The sequence below is a fragment of the Elephas maximus genome, chromosome 21, assembly GCF_024166365.1.
Source record: "Elephas maximus indicus isolate mEleMax1 chromosome 21, mEleMax1 primary haplotype, whole genome shotgun sequence".
In the NCBI taxonomy this organism is placed as follows: Eukaryota; Metazoa; Chordata; class Mammalia; order Proboscidea; family Elephantidae; genus Elephas; species Elephas maximus.
The window spans coordinates 55,475,317-55,495,639 of NC_064839.1; the positions used below are offsets into that span (position 1 = coordinate 55,475,317).

The 20,323-nt window shown below is 41.7% G+C and overlaps 1 protein-coding gene across 1 annotated transcript; it reads left to right on the top strand.

Annotated features, from left to right (window-relative positions):
* The first annotated feature begins 3,246 nt into the window (after positions 1-3,246).
* LOC126064583 (putative protein FAM90A5P) lies at positions 3,247-5,340 on the top strand. The gene is made up of 3 exons (XM_049863790.1): positions 3,247-3,326; positions 3,783-3,891; positions 4,549-5,340. The coding sequence occupies exons 1-3, from the start codon at positions 3,247-3,249 to the stop codon at positions 5,338-5,340; spliced, it is 981 nt and encodes a 326-aa protein (XP_049719747.1).
* The last annotated feature ends 14,983 nt before the right edge of the window (positions 5,341-20,323 follow it).

The following is a 20,323-nucleotide window of genomic DNA, read 5'->3' on the forward strand; positions in this document are numbered from 1 at the left end:
GGGCTCAGAATTACCTTGTGTCTTTGGTGTTCTTCATTCTCCTTTGTTCCAGGTTGGTGGAGACCCATTGATGCATCTTAGATGGCTCTTTGCTAGCATTTAAGGCTTGGAAGATTTTTTTTTTTAAATTATGAAAACTACAACTGCAAATATTAAACTGTAAATCTTAAAAAACAAATTGACAAATTAGATGATGAGATCATTGCAATTATATTAGATTAACTAGATTAGGTAAATGTGATTGGATTAACTGAAATTGAATTTGGGTTGATTGCCTTAGAGTGAGTTGTTTACATTACTTTGGGAGTGGATCTAAAGATATGATTAGATCATCTGAGACTGGAACTCAGGAATTACCTCTGGATTAAAAAAAGAAGACTAAAGAAAACAATCAAAGCCATTGGGGTGGAGTCGATTCCAATTCATGGTGACCCTATGGGACTTAGGATAACTGCCTCATAGGGTTTCCAAAGAGCAGCTGGTGGATTCAAACTTTCTTGGACTGAGACTCCATCTTCTCAGCTCTTCAGCCAGGCAAAGCACAAGCATCTGCAACCCTGCCCCACTGGCCCCACTCAAGGGATTCTGCCCTTCCAATTCAGCCTGAATCCATTTCCTCTTTGACTCCTTATCATGCACCCAACTCATGTCCATATCCCACTGTAACCCAGTGTCTATCTGTGAGATCCGAATAGACTGTGTAGGGCCAAGTGCCTTGAGAACTTGTGTCGTCGAAGGTCTGAGGAAGCAGATTGTCAGTACTCTTGTGCCCAGTGTTATTTATCTGGGAAGAAGCCTGGACCCTACGACCTTGGTGGCCAGGACCAGGGACTGTCCCCAGTGACATCCAGCTCTACCTACTTGGTCCTACATGGTAGTCTGGGCCCTTCTTCTCACATTTTCCCTCCTGTCTTCCATTGGATTCTTTCTTCAGCTAGTACTGCTTCAGGTTCCAGATTTTTTTTTTTTTTAAAACTGGAAATATTAAGCAAGCAACAAATTAACAAATTACCTGGTTAGATAACTGTGGTGGTATTAGATTAACTAGAATAGGTAAATGTGATTGGATTAAGCAAATCGAATTATTGATTGATTGCATTAGAGTGAATGAATTACATTACAAAGGAGCCAATCTAAAGATTTAATTAGATCAACTGTGATCGGGTTATATGGATTAATTGAATGTGATGGATGGAATTGATTCGATTAAAGAGCACATAAATCACATGACTTTAAGACAACATAAAAGCTTGTGAGTCCATTGTTCTTAGTCCAGTCCGGTCTTCTCTTCAGGTTTGTGAGCTCCTCTCCCGGCTATTTAGCCTATTCAGAGGCTTAGAGAAGGAATCCTACTGCTTATTTTGGAATCTCATGCCCTGGAACCTGTACCACGGAGCCATCCCAGTATCCATCCATCGAGGATCTGTTGACACAGCCACAGACAGCTGGGCTTCAGGTTAGTCTTTTATTTATTTTTTTAATTTTAACTTCTTTTAAATGCTCAGAGATATAGTCCTTTTGAAAATCTACAGTGTTTTGGAACTTTGTATGGAGGTAAGCATTGTTTAGCTTTTTAAAGGCTGATAAAATGTATCATTCTGAATACAATTCTTGCATTAAGATTTGAGTTTCAAAGTAAATATAGCCCAGTGTCCTGCCTTGTGTGGGATAGTGCATGAGTAGTTGTAGAGGCCTGGTGGTTTTGCCAAAGTAATTAAAAGAGTAAAGAATTAAATTGTGCATTCTTATTTCATGTAGATTCATTGTGCATTTATCAGAAATGAGTTATAACGTCAGACAATGAAGGTAAACCACTAAACAAAACAGTCCAGGTCATCAACTGTGAAGGTCCCAATCTACTAAGGGAGACAATGATTTTCGGTGTTCATTCGTCATTGGAAATTGCCTCCTCTCATATAAAAGGTGAAGCCCTGGTGTTGCAGTGGTTAAGCACTGGGCTGCTAACCATAAGGGTGGCAGTTTGAGTGTACCAGCCACTCCTTGGAAGCCCTATAGGGTAGTTTTACTCTGTCATATAGGGTTGCTATCAGTCGGAATCGACTTGACTGGAACATGTAAAAGGTGGAAATTTTAGCTTTTAAGAAGAAAATATTTTTTTCCCCCGACTTTTATATAAATTTAACAAAGAATAGACATACCATTCCCATAACCTTTGAGTTTTTTGTAAGTCTGGGGAAACTTAGGCTTTTTTTTTCCTAGTACAGTCGATTATGCTAAATTATAAAAATCAGAACCATTCATTCAATGGTACAAATTCTAATTCACCAACTATGTGACAAGAGTTTGATCTGAGGGCAGGCAGCTCCCTTTGTGGGAGGAGGTAATCGTGATAGAGGGTGAGATGACTTTGCGAGCTGAGGAAAATGATCTAGATTTGACTTAGTGGGCACCTTCGTACCGATTGGAAGATGAAGGCGTATGAGGAATTTTGTCTCCGTCTATATACAATGTTTTCCTTATCTCGTGATTCAGGAAACCAAGTCAATTTCTGAGGAAGACTGGCCTGAAGCTTGAAGGAGCTGAGGCAGACGGCAGTTGATTACACATAGCGTCAGCCTGACAGACCCCATAAAGTCCAGACCATGAAGAGGCAATGGAGAGGACCGGTGGCACAAAATGTTCCCCAACCAGAGCAGGAAGATCCCAGGGTAAGTGGAGGCTTGGACCTCTCAGGAACCAGAAGGGCTGAATGGATTCCAGAGACATGGTTTGAAGATGTAAACTTCTGTGTCCTTAACTCAATTGTTCTTTCTCATTTAAGGCTGGTCCTGTTTGCGACCTTCTCACCGGGCTAATTAGCCCATTTATAGTGTTTGAGGAGGAGTCTTACTCCCTAGTTAGTGTCCTTTCCAGCCTAGTGTTTGCCAATGTCTTGAAATCTGGCTCATAATCCTCATCCTTAGACTTCCCAGTTGTTCCTCCCAGTCCACTGCTCTAACATGGGCAGGGCCATAATCTCCTGAAATTCCTTACACATATTGGGCCATGTGCAGATGTTCCCTCCTCAAAACAAGACCTAACTATTAAAATCTGATCTTATATGGAGCTTTGAAATCTGCCTGTTAGTTTTGCTGAGTCACCAACCAGCCCTTTCTCCATCCACAGAGGAAGTGCAAGAACTGCGGAGCCTTTGGGCACACAGAAAGAAGTAAGAGGTGCCCCATAAAGTGCTGGAGTAGGGTTGTAGTGCCCAAAGCCTTGGGCTCAAAAAAGATGAAGGAGAACATGGAGCCAAAGAAACCCCAGGAACCTCAGACTCTTTGGCCCTTTAACAACTTGGAAAGAGAGAAGGAACAAAGACAAAGGTGAGGAACATGGAAAGTCCTTGTGTATTGAAAGATGATGTGTTTTCATCTCTATGTCGTGTGTTCTGCCATCAGGGTAACTGGAGAGAAATAGGACAGGGTAACTGGAGAGAAATGGCCAAGGGCTGAATATGGTCCAGGTTTCCACATTCAGGAGATCATTCCAGTCCCGGGTAATCACTAAGGGGAGGGGCCGGGGTAAATCTTGGAGCTTTGAACATGGCAGGGACAATACAACAGAATGTAGCTTACAGTAGAGAATGGACAAAATGTGGGGGCTGAATAGGTTGTAGGATGAATCTGAAATGAGGGACTGGGCAGCCTTGGAAAAAATCACAGTGATTCAATACCTCCCTCATCCCAAAACAATAGGACTGGGACCCCAGAATTCTTATCTTATGTTGGGAGAGAAACCTGGGGTGTGTCCTCTTAACACGTTTTTCTTTTTCCCATCAGGCAAGGAGAGTATGAAAGAAAAGCTCTACTGCAGAAATTTCCCAAGAGACCCGAAGAGAAGCAGCAGCAAAATTGGAAGGAATCGACAGAATCTTGTGACTACTTAAGGGTGAGTCAACCAGATTCCCTGCTCTCTTTCTCTTCCCTGTAAGCGAGTTTTTCTTCACTCCCATGCCCCTTCTGTAGCGAGAGGTTTTAAAATTCTGTTCTGACCATTAGAATTTCAAATTTTTGTATGCATTTCAGATGCCATTTTCCCTTTGTTTTTGTAATATTTCTTGTGTGCCTACCAAAAACGTGCTAGTGGGAGCATTTCATGCATAGGTATAAGTGATTTAGTCAGATGCCTTCCAAGAGGTAGACTCCTACATGGGAAAATATGCATCTTTTAAGTTGCGTTACATATTTCCAAATATCTCTTGAAAACACATTAGCCATCCATCTGCATTCAAAAGACCTTTACCTATGTCCACCCCGTAGAAGTCTGTAGGAAAGGGCTTGTTCCACATCATTAAGCAAGACACGATAGTACAAAAGTTGATAGTTTTCAGTGTGATGGGAACAATATATCCAGCTGATATTGCAGCTTATTTTCCCTGAGCCTAACTGAGGTTGGGTACCTCTTCATATACAAAGAGACTGCCTGTATTTCTTGCACTGTTAGAGAAAATTCGATAACTTCCATGCCTTTATGTTGGTGGATTTTTCTTTTCCACTTGACTTGGAGGAAATACTAATATATGTCCTGCAGTGTCTTCTCCCACAGCATCCTTGCAGGCCCATGCCCGTTCACACTACCAAGATGCGATCTGTCCTGGACCCTTCTCTCAGAAACTGGCCACCTGTAAGGAAACCTGACCAGAAATCCATCTTCCTTGAAAGGTCTCCTATCCAAGATCACGATCCAAGCTTCTTCTCATCTCATGGACAAACTAAAGAAGAAGTGGATATCACTGACTCTTCTCAGCCAGCAACCAAACACTTTGGCCAGGACTCTACCGTCATGGCCAAGACAACAGACAACAGATGTGATGCTTGTGCTTATTATGTTTCCCAGCCGGCCTCCAAAACCCTTCCCCTGGGCCATGTCCTCAGCCCCAAGGCAGAAGCCCAGGGTCCTGATAGGATCTCAAAATCCAGTCCACAGCCTGCCAGAGGTAGAAGGGGCCAGGACTCTCCACTCAGCATTCAGGCACCAGGAAAAAGATCTGCCCAGACCCCCGAACAAAACTGCCTGAATTCTGTGAAGAAAGCAAAACTCACAACCCTCCAGATTGTGCAAGAGAGCAGAAAGAGACTTGATGTGGGAGCTGGCCAGCCTCTCTTCAATTCAACTGAATTTGGACCCAACGGGCCACCCCAAGTCACCGGGATGACTGACCTCCAGCCGCCACACAGTAGACCTCAACTGAATACTGTTGAAACCAGCCCTATCCTTCCACCCCCACTTTCTAGCTCTGTTGCACGACAGCCGCTCAGAATTGTCTTCACAAGAATGGAAAATGGACAGTGGAGCTCCAGGTTCAGAACATCTCCCACCTCTCTCCCTCCTGAGTAGCGTACACTTCTTGTACGGAGCCCTTAGGTTCTTGAGAATTGTGAGAGACACAGTTCCCGGATTCTAGTGAGGCTTCTGGCCTCCTTTTAAGGGGAGTGACTGGGTGAGACCTCTATGGTAGGGACCCTCAGCCTCAAGCCTCACATCAATGGATTGTGACTAAATGAGCACAGAGGGGAAAGATGCAGGGAACAGGGTGTATTTGTTGAATCACATCCTCAGATGTGGTGGGAGTGCAATGGTGGACTCTCAGGTATTGTGAAAAGACAGACATGCTGAGACTGCCTATTTTAATTTTGCATATTAAGTTGAATATAATATGGACCTTATGCAACAGGCCTATAGTAGTTGTTCTAATTTAGTTATTTTGATAGGAACAAAGTCAACATGGGAGTAAATATTCAAGTATACTGTCACTGGAAGCTATGTAATTCATTGTATTTGGTGTGAAAGTGAGTAAGTTTTGGAAAGACTTAAAGAACCCATCAGTGGGATCTGTCTGATTTAAGCAGTGCCGTGTACTGAGGCTAAGGTTTTGAGTCTGTGGGAATGTTTAAGTGGAAACCAGCATTGGGAATATTCTATTGATCTTTTTTGTTATTTACATTTACTATAAAGTTGTATTGTAAATTTTCTTCAGTGTTAATAAAATGTTCAGTATTAGGACATTTTGTGTGGATATTTTTATTTGCACATAATCTAAACCCCAAAGGTCCATATAGATATGCATTTGTTTGATTAACTGAATAGTAAGAAGAACTTCCATACACACAGTTTATTCTTGGACCTAGAATTTGCTTGAAATACACATTTTCAGGTGCAACCCAGCCCTACTGCATCAAAATAGGAATATTCTCAATTGAGTCATGTGCAGATTAAGTTGTGAGAAGCACTACTTGGGGACTGACTTGTCTCATATGAGTCACTTGGTGAACTTGAATTTACACAGGTGCTTAGCCCAGAAATAGAAATTTACTGTGTTGCTATCTACATTTGCTAACCTGATCAAGAAAAAGGGGCTGGCTTTTTAGGGAGTTTGATTTCCTTAGGAATAGCAAATAACTTGCTTCTCCCTCCATATGCAGCACCTGTTTCTAGAGTGCTTTTTTATTTCTCCGGGACCTCATTCCTTAAGCATAGACACCTACTAGTTGTGCGATAAGGTGCATAAGAAAGATGTGGAGATATGAAGAAAGTAAAGACACAACATACACATGAGGAGAAAGGTATCAGGAACCCTATCTAATAAGGGTCTCATATCTAAATTCAAAACAACAAAGAGAAGAACTTTTGCAACCAAAGCACAAATATACAAAGAACCCAATTAAAAAAGTGGGCAAAGGACTTTGTTATGGATTGAATTGTGTCCCCTTAAAATGTGGCTAGGCCGATTCCCAGTATTGTGTGATTGTCCCCCATTGTGTCATCTGATGCGATTTTCCTGTGTGATGTAAATCGACGATGTTAATGAAGCAGTATTTGAGGCAGTTATATTGATGAGGCAAGACTCAATCTACAAGAAGCAAGAAAACTCACAAAATGGAAGAACATTGTAAACTGGTTGTAGAATAAATAAAATTTACTGAGATAGTAAGATAAATAAACATTATGTATACATGTATGCATGTGCATATTTGCATACATCCATACCTTCATACATACAAAAAGAAAAAACCCAAACCCCTTGCTGAGGAGTTGATTTTGATTCAGATGCAACTCTACACATCTGCCCCATAGGCTTTCCAAGGCTGTCATCTTTTTGGAAGCTGATTTTCACATGGTTGGACCTCTAATGTCTCTTAGCAGCCAAGTGCTGAATCCTGCTTAGCCAGAGTTTGACCTCTCTCTGTCTAAACATTAGCAGCTGAGCTCTCATCCCCTCTGCCACCAGGACTCCAATTAAACATAGGGTTGTTGATCTGGTGGTGGTACCTGCTGAGTCAACCAAAAACCAGGACCTTGACTGGCTTGACCTGGAGTATTGCGGAATGGTTTTGGGTTTTTTTTTTTTTTTACTATGCTTTTAAGACAGAATCTTTGGACTCTGCAGAAAAATTCCTTTCAGAAATTACTGTGGTGTGATGAATGTAATTCCTAAAAAGCCTTCTGATATGGTTTGAATTCCTTTATCTAAAGCTGAGGTTTTACTTTTGTGAGCAAGAAGTATTTCAAAATAGCTCCATTCTTAAGGATTACAATTGATGCCAAATATTTCATTTTAAATGTTTGAATTCTAAAGCCAGATGAACAGACTTAATATACAGGACACTGTCTAGATGATACTCTCCCAATTGTTTCATATTTAAAATAAATTACTCTCAAGATAAAATTATCTACTTAGGTTGTTGTAACTTTTCCATTGTATGAGTAAAAATATCATTGATGTCAGAATACAATCAATGTTTGATTGAACTAAAGAGAGTCCGGATGTCAGTAGGTAGGAGGAGGGACTCTTTATAAAAGCTCTCAATCTGTGGACATCATTCCAGAACTGACTGTTGGTAGAAGACACTGGAAGCCAGAGAAGAACCTGCTGATAGAAAGAAAGCGTCCATGGCTGAACAATGGAAAAAGCAAGCAGATGTCCTATATGCTGGTGTTATCCTGAAAACCCCATGTACCTGAAATGTGGCAATGCCTGCTGCTTTCCTGCTTCAATTCACTGCAGATGCAGCCTTGTGGGAAATTTTATTGTGTCCATTCTGCCCTCTGATTACTAGGAAGAAAGACATCAGACAGAGTTTCCAGCAGCATGAGGTGGTTTCCAGTATCAAGGAACTGGAGCCCCAGCTGGGACCTATTCTGTGGAGGAAAGGATGCTGAAGTGTCAAGTGGATATGACCTTAGATGTTGACACAGACAACAATAACCTCATAATTTCTGAGAACCTGTGTTCGACAATGAGTTTTCATCCACCATTGGGAAGATTGTGCTGAGAGATTTAACTTCGTGTGTGTCTTTGGCTCCCCTCTGTTCACCTCTGGCAGCCATTACTGGGAGGTGGACATGGAAACAAGCCCAGAATGGGATCAGGGTGTTTGTAAAGAAGCAGATAATCTGGAAGCCCCACCAGGTCTCCACCTCTTGCATGTTGTTGTTAGGTGCCCTTGAGTCAGTTCTAACTCCTAGCTACCCTATGTACCACAGAACAAAGCACTGCCCAGTCTTACACCATTCTCACAAGTATTGTTCTACTTGAGCCCATCCTTCTAGCCATCATGTCAAGTGATCTCATTGAGGGTCTCATTCTTTTCTACTGACCCTGTGCTTTCCCAAGCAGGATGTCCTTCTCCAGGGACTGATCTCTCCTGACATCATGTCTATAGTATGTAAGAAGCAGTCCCGCCATCTTTGCTTCTAAGGAGCATTCTGGTTGTCCTTGTTCCAAGACAGATTTCTTTGTTTTTGTGGCAGTCCATGATATATTGAATACTCTTCACCAACACAACAGTTTAAAAAGATTAATTCTTTGGTGTTCCTTATTCATTGTCCAGCTGTCACATGCATATGATGCGATTGAGAATACCATGCTTTGGGTCAGGTGCACCGTAGTCTTCAAGGTGACATCTTTGGTTTTCAACGCTTCAAAGAGGTGCTTTGTATCAGATTTGCCCAATGCAATGGGTCTTTTGATTTCTTGATTGTAAAATGAAATTCTTGACAACTTCGATCTTTTCTCCATTTATTATGATGGGGCTTATTGGTACAGTTGTGAGGATTTTTGTTTTCTTGATGTTGAGATGTAATCCACACAGAAGGCTTTGGTCTTCTGTCTTCATCAATAAGTGTTTCAACTCCTCTTCACTTTCAGCAAGCAAGGGTGTGTCATCTGCCCAGCACAGGTTGATAATGAGTCTTCCTCCAATCCTGATGCCCCATTCTTCTTCATATAGTCCAGTTTCTTGGATTATGTGCTCAGCATAGAGATTGAATAGGTAAGGTGAAAGGATGCAACCCTGACGCACACCTTTTCTGACATCATAGTATGCGGTTTCCCATTTTTCTGTGTGAAAAACTGGCTCTTGGTGTATGGACATGTTCCTCATGAGCACAGTTAAGTGCTCTGCAGTTCCTAATCTTCTCAGTGTTTTTCATAATTTGTTATGATTCACACAGTCAAATATCTTTACATAGTCAATAAAACACAGATAAACATCCTTCTGGTATTGTCTGCTTTCAGCCAGGATCCATCCAATGATACCCCTGGTTCCATGTCCTCTTCTGAATCCTGCCTGAGTTTCTTGCAATTTTCTGTTGATACACTGCCACAGCTGCTTTGGAATGATCTTCAGCAAAATTTTACTTGCATGTGGTATTAACGATAGTTTTCATTAACTTGTGCGTTCTGCTCGATCACCTTTCTTGGGAGTAGGCATAAATATGGATCTCTTCCAGTCGGTTGGCCAAGTAGCTGTCTTCCAAATTTCTTGCCATAGAGGAGAGAACACTTCGAGTGCAGTATCCATATGCTGAACTATTTCAACTGATATTCCGTCAACTCCTGGAGCCTTGTTTTTCACCAATGCCTTCAGTGTAGCTTGGACTTCTTCCTTCAGTATTATTGGCTCCTTATCGTATGCTACCTCATGAAGTGGTTGAATGTTGACCAATTCTTTTTGGTATAATGACTGTGTATTCCTTCCATCTTCTTCTGATACTTCCAGGGTCATTTAATATATTCCCCATGGAATTCGTCAGTGTTGGAAATTGAGGCTGGAATTTTTTCTTCAGTTCTTTCAGCTTCAGAAATGCTGAGTGTGTTTTTGCCTTTTGGATTTGTATCTCCAGCTCTTTGCACATGTCATTATAATACTTTCCTTTTTCTTCTCCAGCCGCCCTTTGAAATCTCCTGTTCAGTTCTTTTACTTCATCATTTCTTCCTTTTGCTTTAGCTGCTCGATGTTGAAGAGCAGGTATCCGAGTCTCTTCTTACATTCATTTTGGTTGTTTCTTTCCTTCCTGTCTATTTAATGACCTCTTATTTTGTTTATATATGACGTCCCTCCACAACTTGTCTGGTCTTCGATCATTAGTGTTCATGCATCAACTTTAATGTTGAAATGATCTGTAAATTCAGGTGGGATATACTCAAGGTTGTACTTTGGCTCTTGTGGGCTTCTTCTAATTTTCTTCAGTTTCTACTTGAACTTGCGTATGAGCAATTGATGGTGTGTTCCACAGCTGGCCCGTGGCCTTCTTCTGATGGATGGTACTAAATTTTTCCATCATGTCTTTCCATAGATGTAGTCGATTTGATCCCATTTTACTCCACCTGGTGGTGTCCCCATATATAGTAGCCATTGATGTTGGTGAAAAAAGGGATTTGCAATGAAGAAGTTGTTGGTCTTTCAAAATTCTATCATATAATCTTGCCTAGATCTCTGGAAATCAGCACACTTAGTGACAAAGCAACGCAGAAGGAAACTCAGATCACAACTTGAATCCCAGGGCCCACTGTCAGCTTGCTAAACTCTGCACCTCCTTCCACCTGGTTTTAGGGTGGCGGGAAAGCAATTCTCAATGAAGTGCTTGAGTCGTTCTGTCTTGTTTGTGACATTGTCCCTTTCTACCTAAAAGAAGTAAGAGTTGCAATTTGTGGGTGTCAGAGGCATTTGAAGGCAGAACAGGGAAGGGCTGTGTCTAAATAAGTCCCAAATGAGCAGGAACCAGGAGGATGCCTTTTGAGATGGTTTCTAGGGGTGGATTCAGAATGAGAGTAAAGGAAGTGGCTTGGAGGTCCTTTTGCAAGCCATCCAGGGCCTCCATCCTGGCTCCTGTGGGTCCAGGAGGAAAGGCCAGGACTCCATGTTCTGATCCTGGCCAGAGAGAGCCTGAGCTAAGATAGGAGGCCCTTCAGCTCCTGTTCCTTAGCTTGGATACTTACTTCAGAAAACACATGCAAGCCAACTCAACTTAGGAATCCCAGCTTACTTCCCAGTGCCCTCCTCTGTGTCTTTGACTCACGCTCCATCTTCTCATCTCTTCAGTCTCACAACACACAAGGACCTCCCACCCTACTCTGCTGTCCTTTCTGAATGGTCTCTGCCTATTTAACTCAGTCTGAGTTCATTTTCCCTTTAACTTGTCTTCATGCACTCAACTCGCGTCCGCATCCCCCCACTACACAGTGACTATCTGTTAGACCCCAGTAGACTGTGTATGGTTAGATGCCTTGTGAACTTGTGGCCTTGATGGTCTGAGAGTGGTAGAAATAACAGCATTGTTGTACCCAGTGCTACATGTCTGGGAAGAAGCCTTGATTGTAAGACCTTGTTGGTTAGTACAGGGCACTGTCTGTACCCACATCAAGCTCTACCACTTTGGTCCCATAAGAATGTTTTGGCCCTTTCATTTTACTTTACTTCCCTCTTTCATTGAATTTCTTCTTCCCTGGTAGCTGCTTTGGGTTCCCAATTTCCCTAGACATTGACAGCATAGTCTCAGTTGTCTATGGGCAGAACGGCAGGCCACGTATTGCCTGGGGTGGGGTGCCAGGCAGTCTTCTTTCCCCCAGGTTCAAGTTGATTACACCTAGGAACCTGTATATACCTTTTTGGATCACCAGACATGTGGTGAGGGTGGTGAAGAACTGACTGCTCTATACAGGAAGGCTCAGTCTCAGCTTGTTTACCATCTACATGGAAATCCCCCCAGAAACCACTGGCAGAGCTAGGAAAGGGGTACTGGCAAATGATGGGGAAATCTGGGACTGGGAGATAGCCCAGCAATTCTAAAGAGCCCTATTGCATGCATTTTAAGCCTGAAGTCACCTCTCATCGAGGAATGTGGAATTTAGTACACTTGAGAAGAAAGCATGACAGATCAGAAACCCAGATCATGACAGTCGTGGCAGGGTCACTCAATCAGCTTGCTAGGTTCTAGAGTTCCCTTCAAACTGATATGATGACGATGGACAAGCCTTTGTCACTGAGTTCCTCCTGTGTCTGTGTCTTTTGTGGGACATGTATTGATTCTACTCATCTGGAGACAGATTACACGTGGGAGAGAGGGTCAGGATTCTGTTGGGAGGTGGCCTGATTGTATCTCCGCTTTGACTCTTCAGCATGCACTCAACTCCCATACGTTCTTCCCTGTGGCCCAGTGCCCAGCTGTGAGATCTGAGTGGACTGTGTAAGGTCAGATGGCTTGGCAGGTTGTGTCCCAGAAATTCTGAGGAAGGCAGATTGTCAGTACTGTTGTGTCCAGCGTTACGTGTCTTGGAAGAGGCATGGATCCTACAACTTTTGTGGCCAGGCCCTGGCACCTTCCCCACCCACATCTGGCTCTATCATCTTGATCTCACATGAATGTTTGGGTCCCTCCATTCATGCTTTGTCTCCCTTATTCTCCTGGATTCTTTCTGCTAGTATGTATGTCAGTTCTCTATTTTCCTAGATGTTGCCAGCATTCTGAGGTTCTGAAGGGCTTAAGGAGAGTCCACTTCTTGGTTAGCATCAAAGGTCTGGAGCCCAGGTCATGACAGTCTTGGTAGGGACACAGAGTTGTCTTGGTAGGCTCTGTAGTTCCTTTCAAGCTGATATTAGGATGGTATGCAAGTCTTTGTCATTCAGCTGTTCCTGTGTCTGTGGCCTTTTTTGGATACATCCAATTCTACCCATCTGGGAACAGATCAGAGGTGGACGGGGAGAGTCAATTGGGAGGTAGAATGTGGAAAGTCTATGGCCAATAGGTCCAATGTGGTATGGGTTATTAGGTATCACACTAGGTGGTCTCCAGGGTGGAGAACAGATGAAGGCAAGGGAGTCTATTCAAGGTCACTTTGCAATGTGTGCAGGGTTTCTACCAGTGATCTTGAGAGACTGGGAAGAAAGCCCAGGATCCCAGGGTCTGTTTCTGGCCAGAGAGCCTGAGTGCAGACGGGAACCCATTCAACTTCTGTTTCTTCAACTGGGCCCTTCCTTCCAGGAGCCCATTCAAATCCAAATATAGGTTTTAAGACTCTGCACTTACCTGCCAGCTCTCTCACCTGATCTCAACCTCTGACTCAGGTCTCCATCTCTCATGTCTTCAGCCAAACAACACTTCCTCTTCACACCTGCACTCTCCTAGGGTTTCTAACTCACAAACAGACTCTGCCCACTAACTGAGCCTGAGGTTGTTCCCCTCCTATTCAACAGGTTTAACTCACATAGGAGAGAAACCGTATACTTGCAATGACTGTTGAAGAGCCTTCAGTTTTCATTCATCATTTAGCCAACATATGCTAATTCATACTGACCAAAAGTAATACAAAGGTCATCAATATGGGAAAGTCTTTAGACAATGCTCTCACATTAGAGAATATGAAATTACTCACATGGGAATAAAATCAGATAAAAGTGAGCCATGTATGAAAGCTATTAGACAATATTGTGACCTTAGACAACATGAAAGAACTCACACTCGACAGAAACTCTATGCTAGTAATCACCGTGGAAGAGACTTCAGTGACTATACAAACACTTTCACAATAGAGAGAAATCATAAATGTCAGCCATGTAGGAAAGCACTTATTCAAAGTTTTCATCTTGGACAACATGAAAGAACTCATATAGGATAGAAGCTCTATGTTTGTAATCATTGTGGAAGGGCGTATAGTTCCTATTCAATCCTTCAACAACATGAATTCATTTATACTGGGAGAAACCATATAAATGTCATCTATGGGGTAGAGCATTTAATAAAAATGCTAGCTTTCAAGAATGTGTGAGAAGTCACACTGGAGAGGAACCTATAAATACAGTGAATGTGAAGAAGGGTTTAGACAAGGCTCCCAAGTGTATATACACAGAGGACTCACACAGGGTTGATACACTATATCTATCATTGTCTCTCACCTTTATACACACTGGAAAACTCATACAATATAGATATCCTATTTGTGTAATAGAAGAAGTTGAGCCTTTACCAGAAAGTTTCCATTTTACCTCTCAGAGAATTCACATGGAGATAAACGTTACTTCTGTAATAACTGTGGAAGAATCTTCATCTGGAGTTCCAGCATTGGAATACACAAGAAACTCAGAGTAGGAATAAATCTTGAAAAAATAAAGAAGGCAGGAAAGGCTTTGCCAGGAGTAACAAGCTGCTTGGGGAGCACCAGATAATTCATACGGCAAAGAAAATTCTATGAAATAAACATGGAAATCTCATTACTCATGGAACAACACGTTTGGGAGATGAGAGGATTCCCACATGTACAAAACACTGTCAGTGCAATGAATGAATGAAAGTCTGCAGTGATCACTCATTCCTAAGTCAGCACTAAAGATGTCACATTGGTGAGATCCTAATTCTACAGTCCAAGTGAAAAAACCTTCATGTGGAGTTCACCTTAGAAAACTCACACTGGGAGAGGCGGGTCCAAAATAGTGGAGTAGTTAGACGCTTCCCGTGGTCCCTCTTACGACAAAGATCTAAAAAAACAAGTGTATCAATGATATATGACAATCTAGGAAACCTGAACATCAAAGGCAACATTGTGGAATTGGACTGAGAGACAGGAAGAGGGAGAGAGGGTTCAGAAGCAGTAAGGATTTGCCAGACCTGACCTGGCTTGAACTGGGACCCTGCAGGCTGAGATCAGCAGGCACCAACATTGAGGCAATATAAAGAAAGCTCATACTAGGAAAATCCTCAACAAGAATTTTCAGCATGCAATTGAGCTAAAAAATCAGATCTCTGTCCAATGCCTATTTATTGTAAATACATACCATAAAGATACAGAATGGTAAAATGCTTTTAGAAATCATGAATATAGTATTTGGTAAAAAAAACACAAAAACAAAGTAAATCACTTCAACAGATCAGTACTTGCAGATATGTAGACACTAGCAGTTTTTGAAAAATCGATTATGTTGGTAGATAAAAAAGAGGAAACATCGTGTTGAGTCATAATGGGCAATTTTTCTTTTAATGTGCTTGCTGTCATTGTTGATCTCGTGGAAACTTTATTTTTATGCATATCTAAACATAATTACAAAGACTGGGGTCAGTCAGAAAATAAATGTAGATGCTAGGTGAAAGGCTGAGAACAAAATGTGATGCATGTCCTCTATTTTATTAATTTTAAACGTGTACATACATGGGAAAGATGAATGGATACGTGGAAAAATAAATGTTCTGTGACTAAATCCTCATGATGCATTTATTTCTTATGCTTGAAATGTCCTCTGATATTGCCCTAGTCACTTAAAAGGGAATGAAAGTTTCATCTTTAAGAGGAAACACCTTTGTCAGCCCTGATGGATTTTGAGCACCTTGGTGGAAACATCACCAGAATTCGGGGTCAGAAAGTGGGTCATTTTCTACATTGAGATTTGTTTTCCAGGGAATATTTTCTCCCTCAAGAACTCAGAGGTATCTGAGAGAATGAATACTTGGGAGACCTTTGCAGACATGGAGAGGGTCTTGTTTTCTGAATGCCACAGAACTGCTGGAGCTGAATATAGCAACTCTCGTGTATTGAATCACACAGCTGTGCTCCTTTGATTTCTATTATGGAAACATTTTCTACAAATACCCACTGTTTGCATTGGATGAAATGAACCTGAAAAAGAACATCCTGAGGAAATAAATATTTGAAAGGGTAGATTCCATTTTGTAAGTTAAACTTTCATGAAAGCTGGCCAGGGAGAGGGTTGGAGCTGCATAATAAGTTCTTGCCCCTCTCAGAACAATTCCTTTCCTTGCTTTGCTGTAGTATTTCTTATAACCGTGGGACCTATTAAGGAATAAATTATTTGAGATATGACTTTCGAGGACTTACAAAGCACTTCAAGTAGGTTGCAAAGTGTATGATGTGTGTATATCTCTAGCATCATGTGATCCTAAAGGGGCTTGTGACTCAGGTATGGTTAAGAATCCTTGGCATAAATGATTCATGTAGGAGAAGCATCATGGGTCTAGCGTAGGTTGCAAGACAGGTTCTTCAGCAAGTGTTACAGATGCTGCTGAAAAGCAAGGTGTGAGGTCAAGAATATTGTAGGAACCTGGGGAGGAAATTTCCCTACAATCCTGTGTCGTGAGTGAATACCACAAATTTTATTTTGCAGTTTATTTTTATTTTATCTAAAGTATCTTATTAACTTACTCATCAAATGTTCAATTTGTTAGCAGGTATTTGTAGAGGGACTTTGATGTTTCAGACCATGATTTTTTTGTGGTGCTTAAGTGGAAATAATACAATGTCTCTAGGTTCAGCGAACTTACATTCTAGTAAGGGCAAGAAAAGTAAATTGCAAAATAAAATGTCTGATATCGAAAGGTTAAAGTGGATAAATTATTACAGATTGTTTAAATGTGTGACATAAGTAATAATCTAGCTCTTGTAAGGGTGACTACCAGGAGAGATCTGTAAAAATGATAGACACATGGCCTATCTAACATAAGGCATTTTTTTACACAAAGATGTGTGTGATTGAACTCTTTTCATGAGGAGGAAAAATCATTCCTTGAGGAAGTTGATTTTGTTCTCAAGTCTTCAGAGCAGAAAGAATTTATGTCCAAGGAATCGCCTGTGGCCAATATAGAATGAGAACAGTGAATAGAGAGGACTGCTCCTGATGCTTCTGAAGGAGTGAAGGGGAGGATTAATGGTCCAGTGCAGACGGGTAAGGTAAGCAGGTTTGTGATGTACTTTGGAGCCTGAGGTTGCAAGGAGTACTGCTGTATTACTGGTGAAAATGGGGCACAGCGTCACACCATCTTGTTACCTCTAGGTGTGAGTACAAGGTCAGTTTCCTACTGGATGCCCCTGCCCCCAGGGAGAGATGAAGTGGAAGTCTGACTCACACTGTCTCATTATAGCAGGGTGGGTTGGTGCTTCATTCTCACTGTGCCACCCTGATACCAAGAGAGGGGAAAGCAGACGAAATCACCTTTCCTGGGTCCGTTGTGATCTACTTTGTTGATGGTAGGTGTGGGCATTTGCTCAAATGCCCAGCAACCCTCTATGACTCATGGAAGAAATGAGATTGTAGAACTGTTTTGCACTGCCATGTTCAAATTCATTGCTGCTGGATGGGGGTGGAGGTCCAAGTTCTTGGGGTTCCTTAGTGATGACAGATGGGAGAAACCTGGTGCTTTTATTAGCTCTGACTTGTTCCATTTTGTTCTGTATTGCTATAAGAAGGGGGTAAAATTTAACTTCCCCATGGTGCCCCCGACCGTATGTTACTAAAGACAAAAAAAAAAAAAAAAAAAAAGACTTCTACCTAATTCAGGTGGCAAAGACATGGATGGTTATCTGCCTGCTAAGTGATTTAGCCTATGTTAGTCGGGAGAAGCCTACAGTAGCCCTGCTTTCCAGTCTGGCAATCTTGGGTTCTCAAGCCCCTTGTGTTACATGATTCAGAGGAAATCTCTCTCCTGCATCACAGACTTGGGATATTACAATCTCTAACAACTGTGTGAGCCATTTCCTTGTTAAAAATCTCTCTCTCTCTATTTTTGTGTTTTACTGGTTTTGCGTCTCTAGAGAATCTATTCTAAGACAACGCCTCAACATAAAGAAAACAGAAATCCTCACAACTAGACCAATAAGCAACATCCTGATAAAGAGAGAAAATATTCAGAATCAACGACCATGGAAACAGCAGACAAGAACTCAAGTGATACATTGTATTGGACAAATCTGCTGTAAATGACCTCTTGAAAATGTTAAAAAACAAAGATGTCCCTTTGAGGACTAAGGTGCACCTGACCCAAGCCATGGTGCTTCAATCATCTCACATGCATGGGAAAGCTGCAGAATGAATAAGAAAGACGGAAGGAGAATTGATGCCTTTGAATTGGCGTTCAATATCAAATATGCCATGAACTGACAGAATTGCAAGAAATTTGTCTTGGAAGAAGCACAGCCAGAAGCAAGAATTTCAAGACTTTGTCTCACATAGTTTGGACATACCATCAGGAGGGAGTAGTGCCTGGAAAAGACATGATGTTTGGTAAAGTGGAGGGTCAGGGAAAAAGACATTCAAGGAAATGGATTGATACAGTGCTTGCCACAATGGACTCAAGTATGCAAGAATTGTGAGCATGGTGCAGGATGGGGCACTTCTCCACTCTGTTGTATATGGGGCGACTATGAGTTGGAACTGACTTGACAGCACCTAACCACAGTGGGAGCATGTATTTGCTTATTTCACATAAGTGAGATCATAGAGTGTTTGTCCATTTGAAAACCAGAGACTAATGGATAGAATATATTGCCCCTAAACAGCGCTTCACGTATAGTAAATTCTGAAATGTCAGAGTTGGTTTTGCACATCAGTAAGGTAATAAGTACTCCCTAATGCTGGATAGGTGCTCTGGTGGCACAGTTTTAATAGCTCGGCTGTTAGCCAAGTGTCGGCAGTTGGAATCTACCGGCCACTCCTTGGAAACTCTATGGGGCAGTTCTATTCTGTCGTATACGTTGGCTATGAGTAGGAATGGACTGGGTGGCAACGGGTTTGGTTTTTTTGGTTGTTAATCTTGGACGAGAACAAATGTAATCATATGCCTGTCTTTCATAATTTGTAAACATATACCTGAAATGTATCAAGGGCTATGTATAGAATTGGAAAAATATAGACATGCATTAGAAAATTTAGAGTAAAAGTTTCATGAGTTCAGGGCTTGGAAGATTTTTTAAAAATTATAAATAAAAACTACAACTGCTAATATTAAGCTGGAAATCTTAAAGAACAAATTGACAAATTAGATGCTTAGATTACCGTGATCGAATTAGATTAACAAGATTAGGTAAATGTCATTGGATTAACTTAAACTGAATTTGATTGGATTGATTGCCTTAGAGTGAATGGTTTACATTACATGGGGGGTTGGATCTAAAGATATGATTAGATCCCTTGAGACTGGAACTCAGCAATTACCTCTGCTTTAAAAAACCAAACCAAACCAAATGAAAAAAGTAAAGAAAACAATCAAAGCCATTGGAGTGGAGTCAGTTCCAACTCATAGTGACCCTATAGGATATTGGATAACTGCCTCATAGGGTTTCCAAAGAGCAGCTGGTGGATTTGAACTCTCTTGAACTTGGACTCCATCTTCTCGTCTCTTCAGCCTGGCAAAGTCCAAGAACCTGCCCACCCTACCCCACTGTTCCCTCTCAAAGGCCTCTGCCATTCCAGCTCAGCCTGAACCCATCTCCTCTTTGAATACTTATCATGTATCAACTCATGTGCATATCCTGCTGTGGCCAGGTGCCTATCCATGAGGTCTGAATGGACCGTGTAGGGTCATGTGCCTTGAGAACTTGTGTCCTTGAAGGTCTGAGGAGGGCAGATGGTCAGTACTTTTGTGCCCAGTGTTACTTGTCTGGGAAGAAGCCTGGACCCTATGACCTTGGTGGCCAGGACCTGACACTGTCCCCACAAACATCCAGCTCTACCATCTTGGTCCCAAATGAATGTCTGGGCACTTTCTTTCACACTTTCCCTCCCTTCTTCCTTTGGATTCCTTCTCTAGCTAGTAGCTGCTTCGGTTCCCAGATTTTTGGTTTTTTTTTTTTTAAATGGAAATCTTAAACAACAAAATAACGAATTAGATGATTAGGTAACAGTAATTGTATTAGGTTAAGTAGATCAGGTAAAATTGATTGGATTAAGTCAAACTGAATTATTGACTGATTGCATTAGATTGAGTGAATTACATTACAAGGGATCCCACCTCAAGATTTAATTAGATCAAGTGAGTTTGGGTTATGTTGGATTCATTGAATGTGATTGGATTTGATTGATTGGATTAAAGAGCTTACAAATCACATGACGTTGAGACAACCTAAAAGCTTGAGAGTCTGTCATTCTTGGTCAGTTGCTTCTGGTCTTCTCTCCGGGTTTGTCGCCTCGTCTCCTGGCTAACTAGGCCATGCAGAGTCTTTGGGAAGGACTCTTAGTCCCTATTTTCGAAACACGCTCAGAGTGACCTTTCCTTAGAAGTCCTGGAAACTGCACGACAGAGCCTTCCCAGTGACCATCTG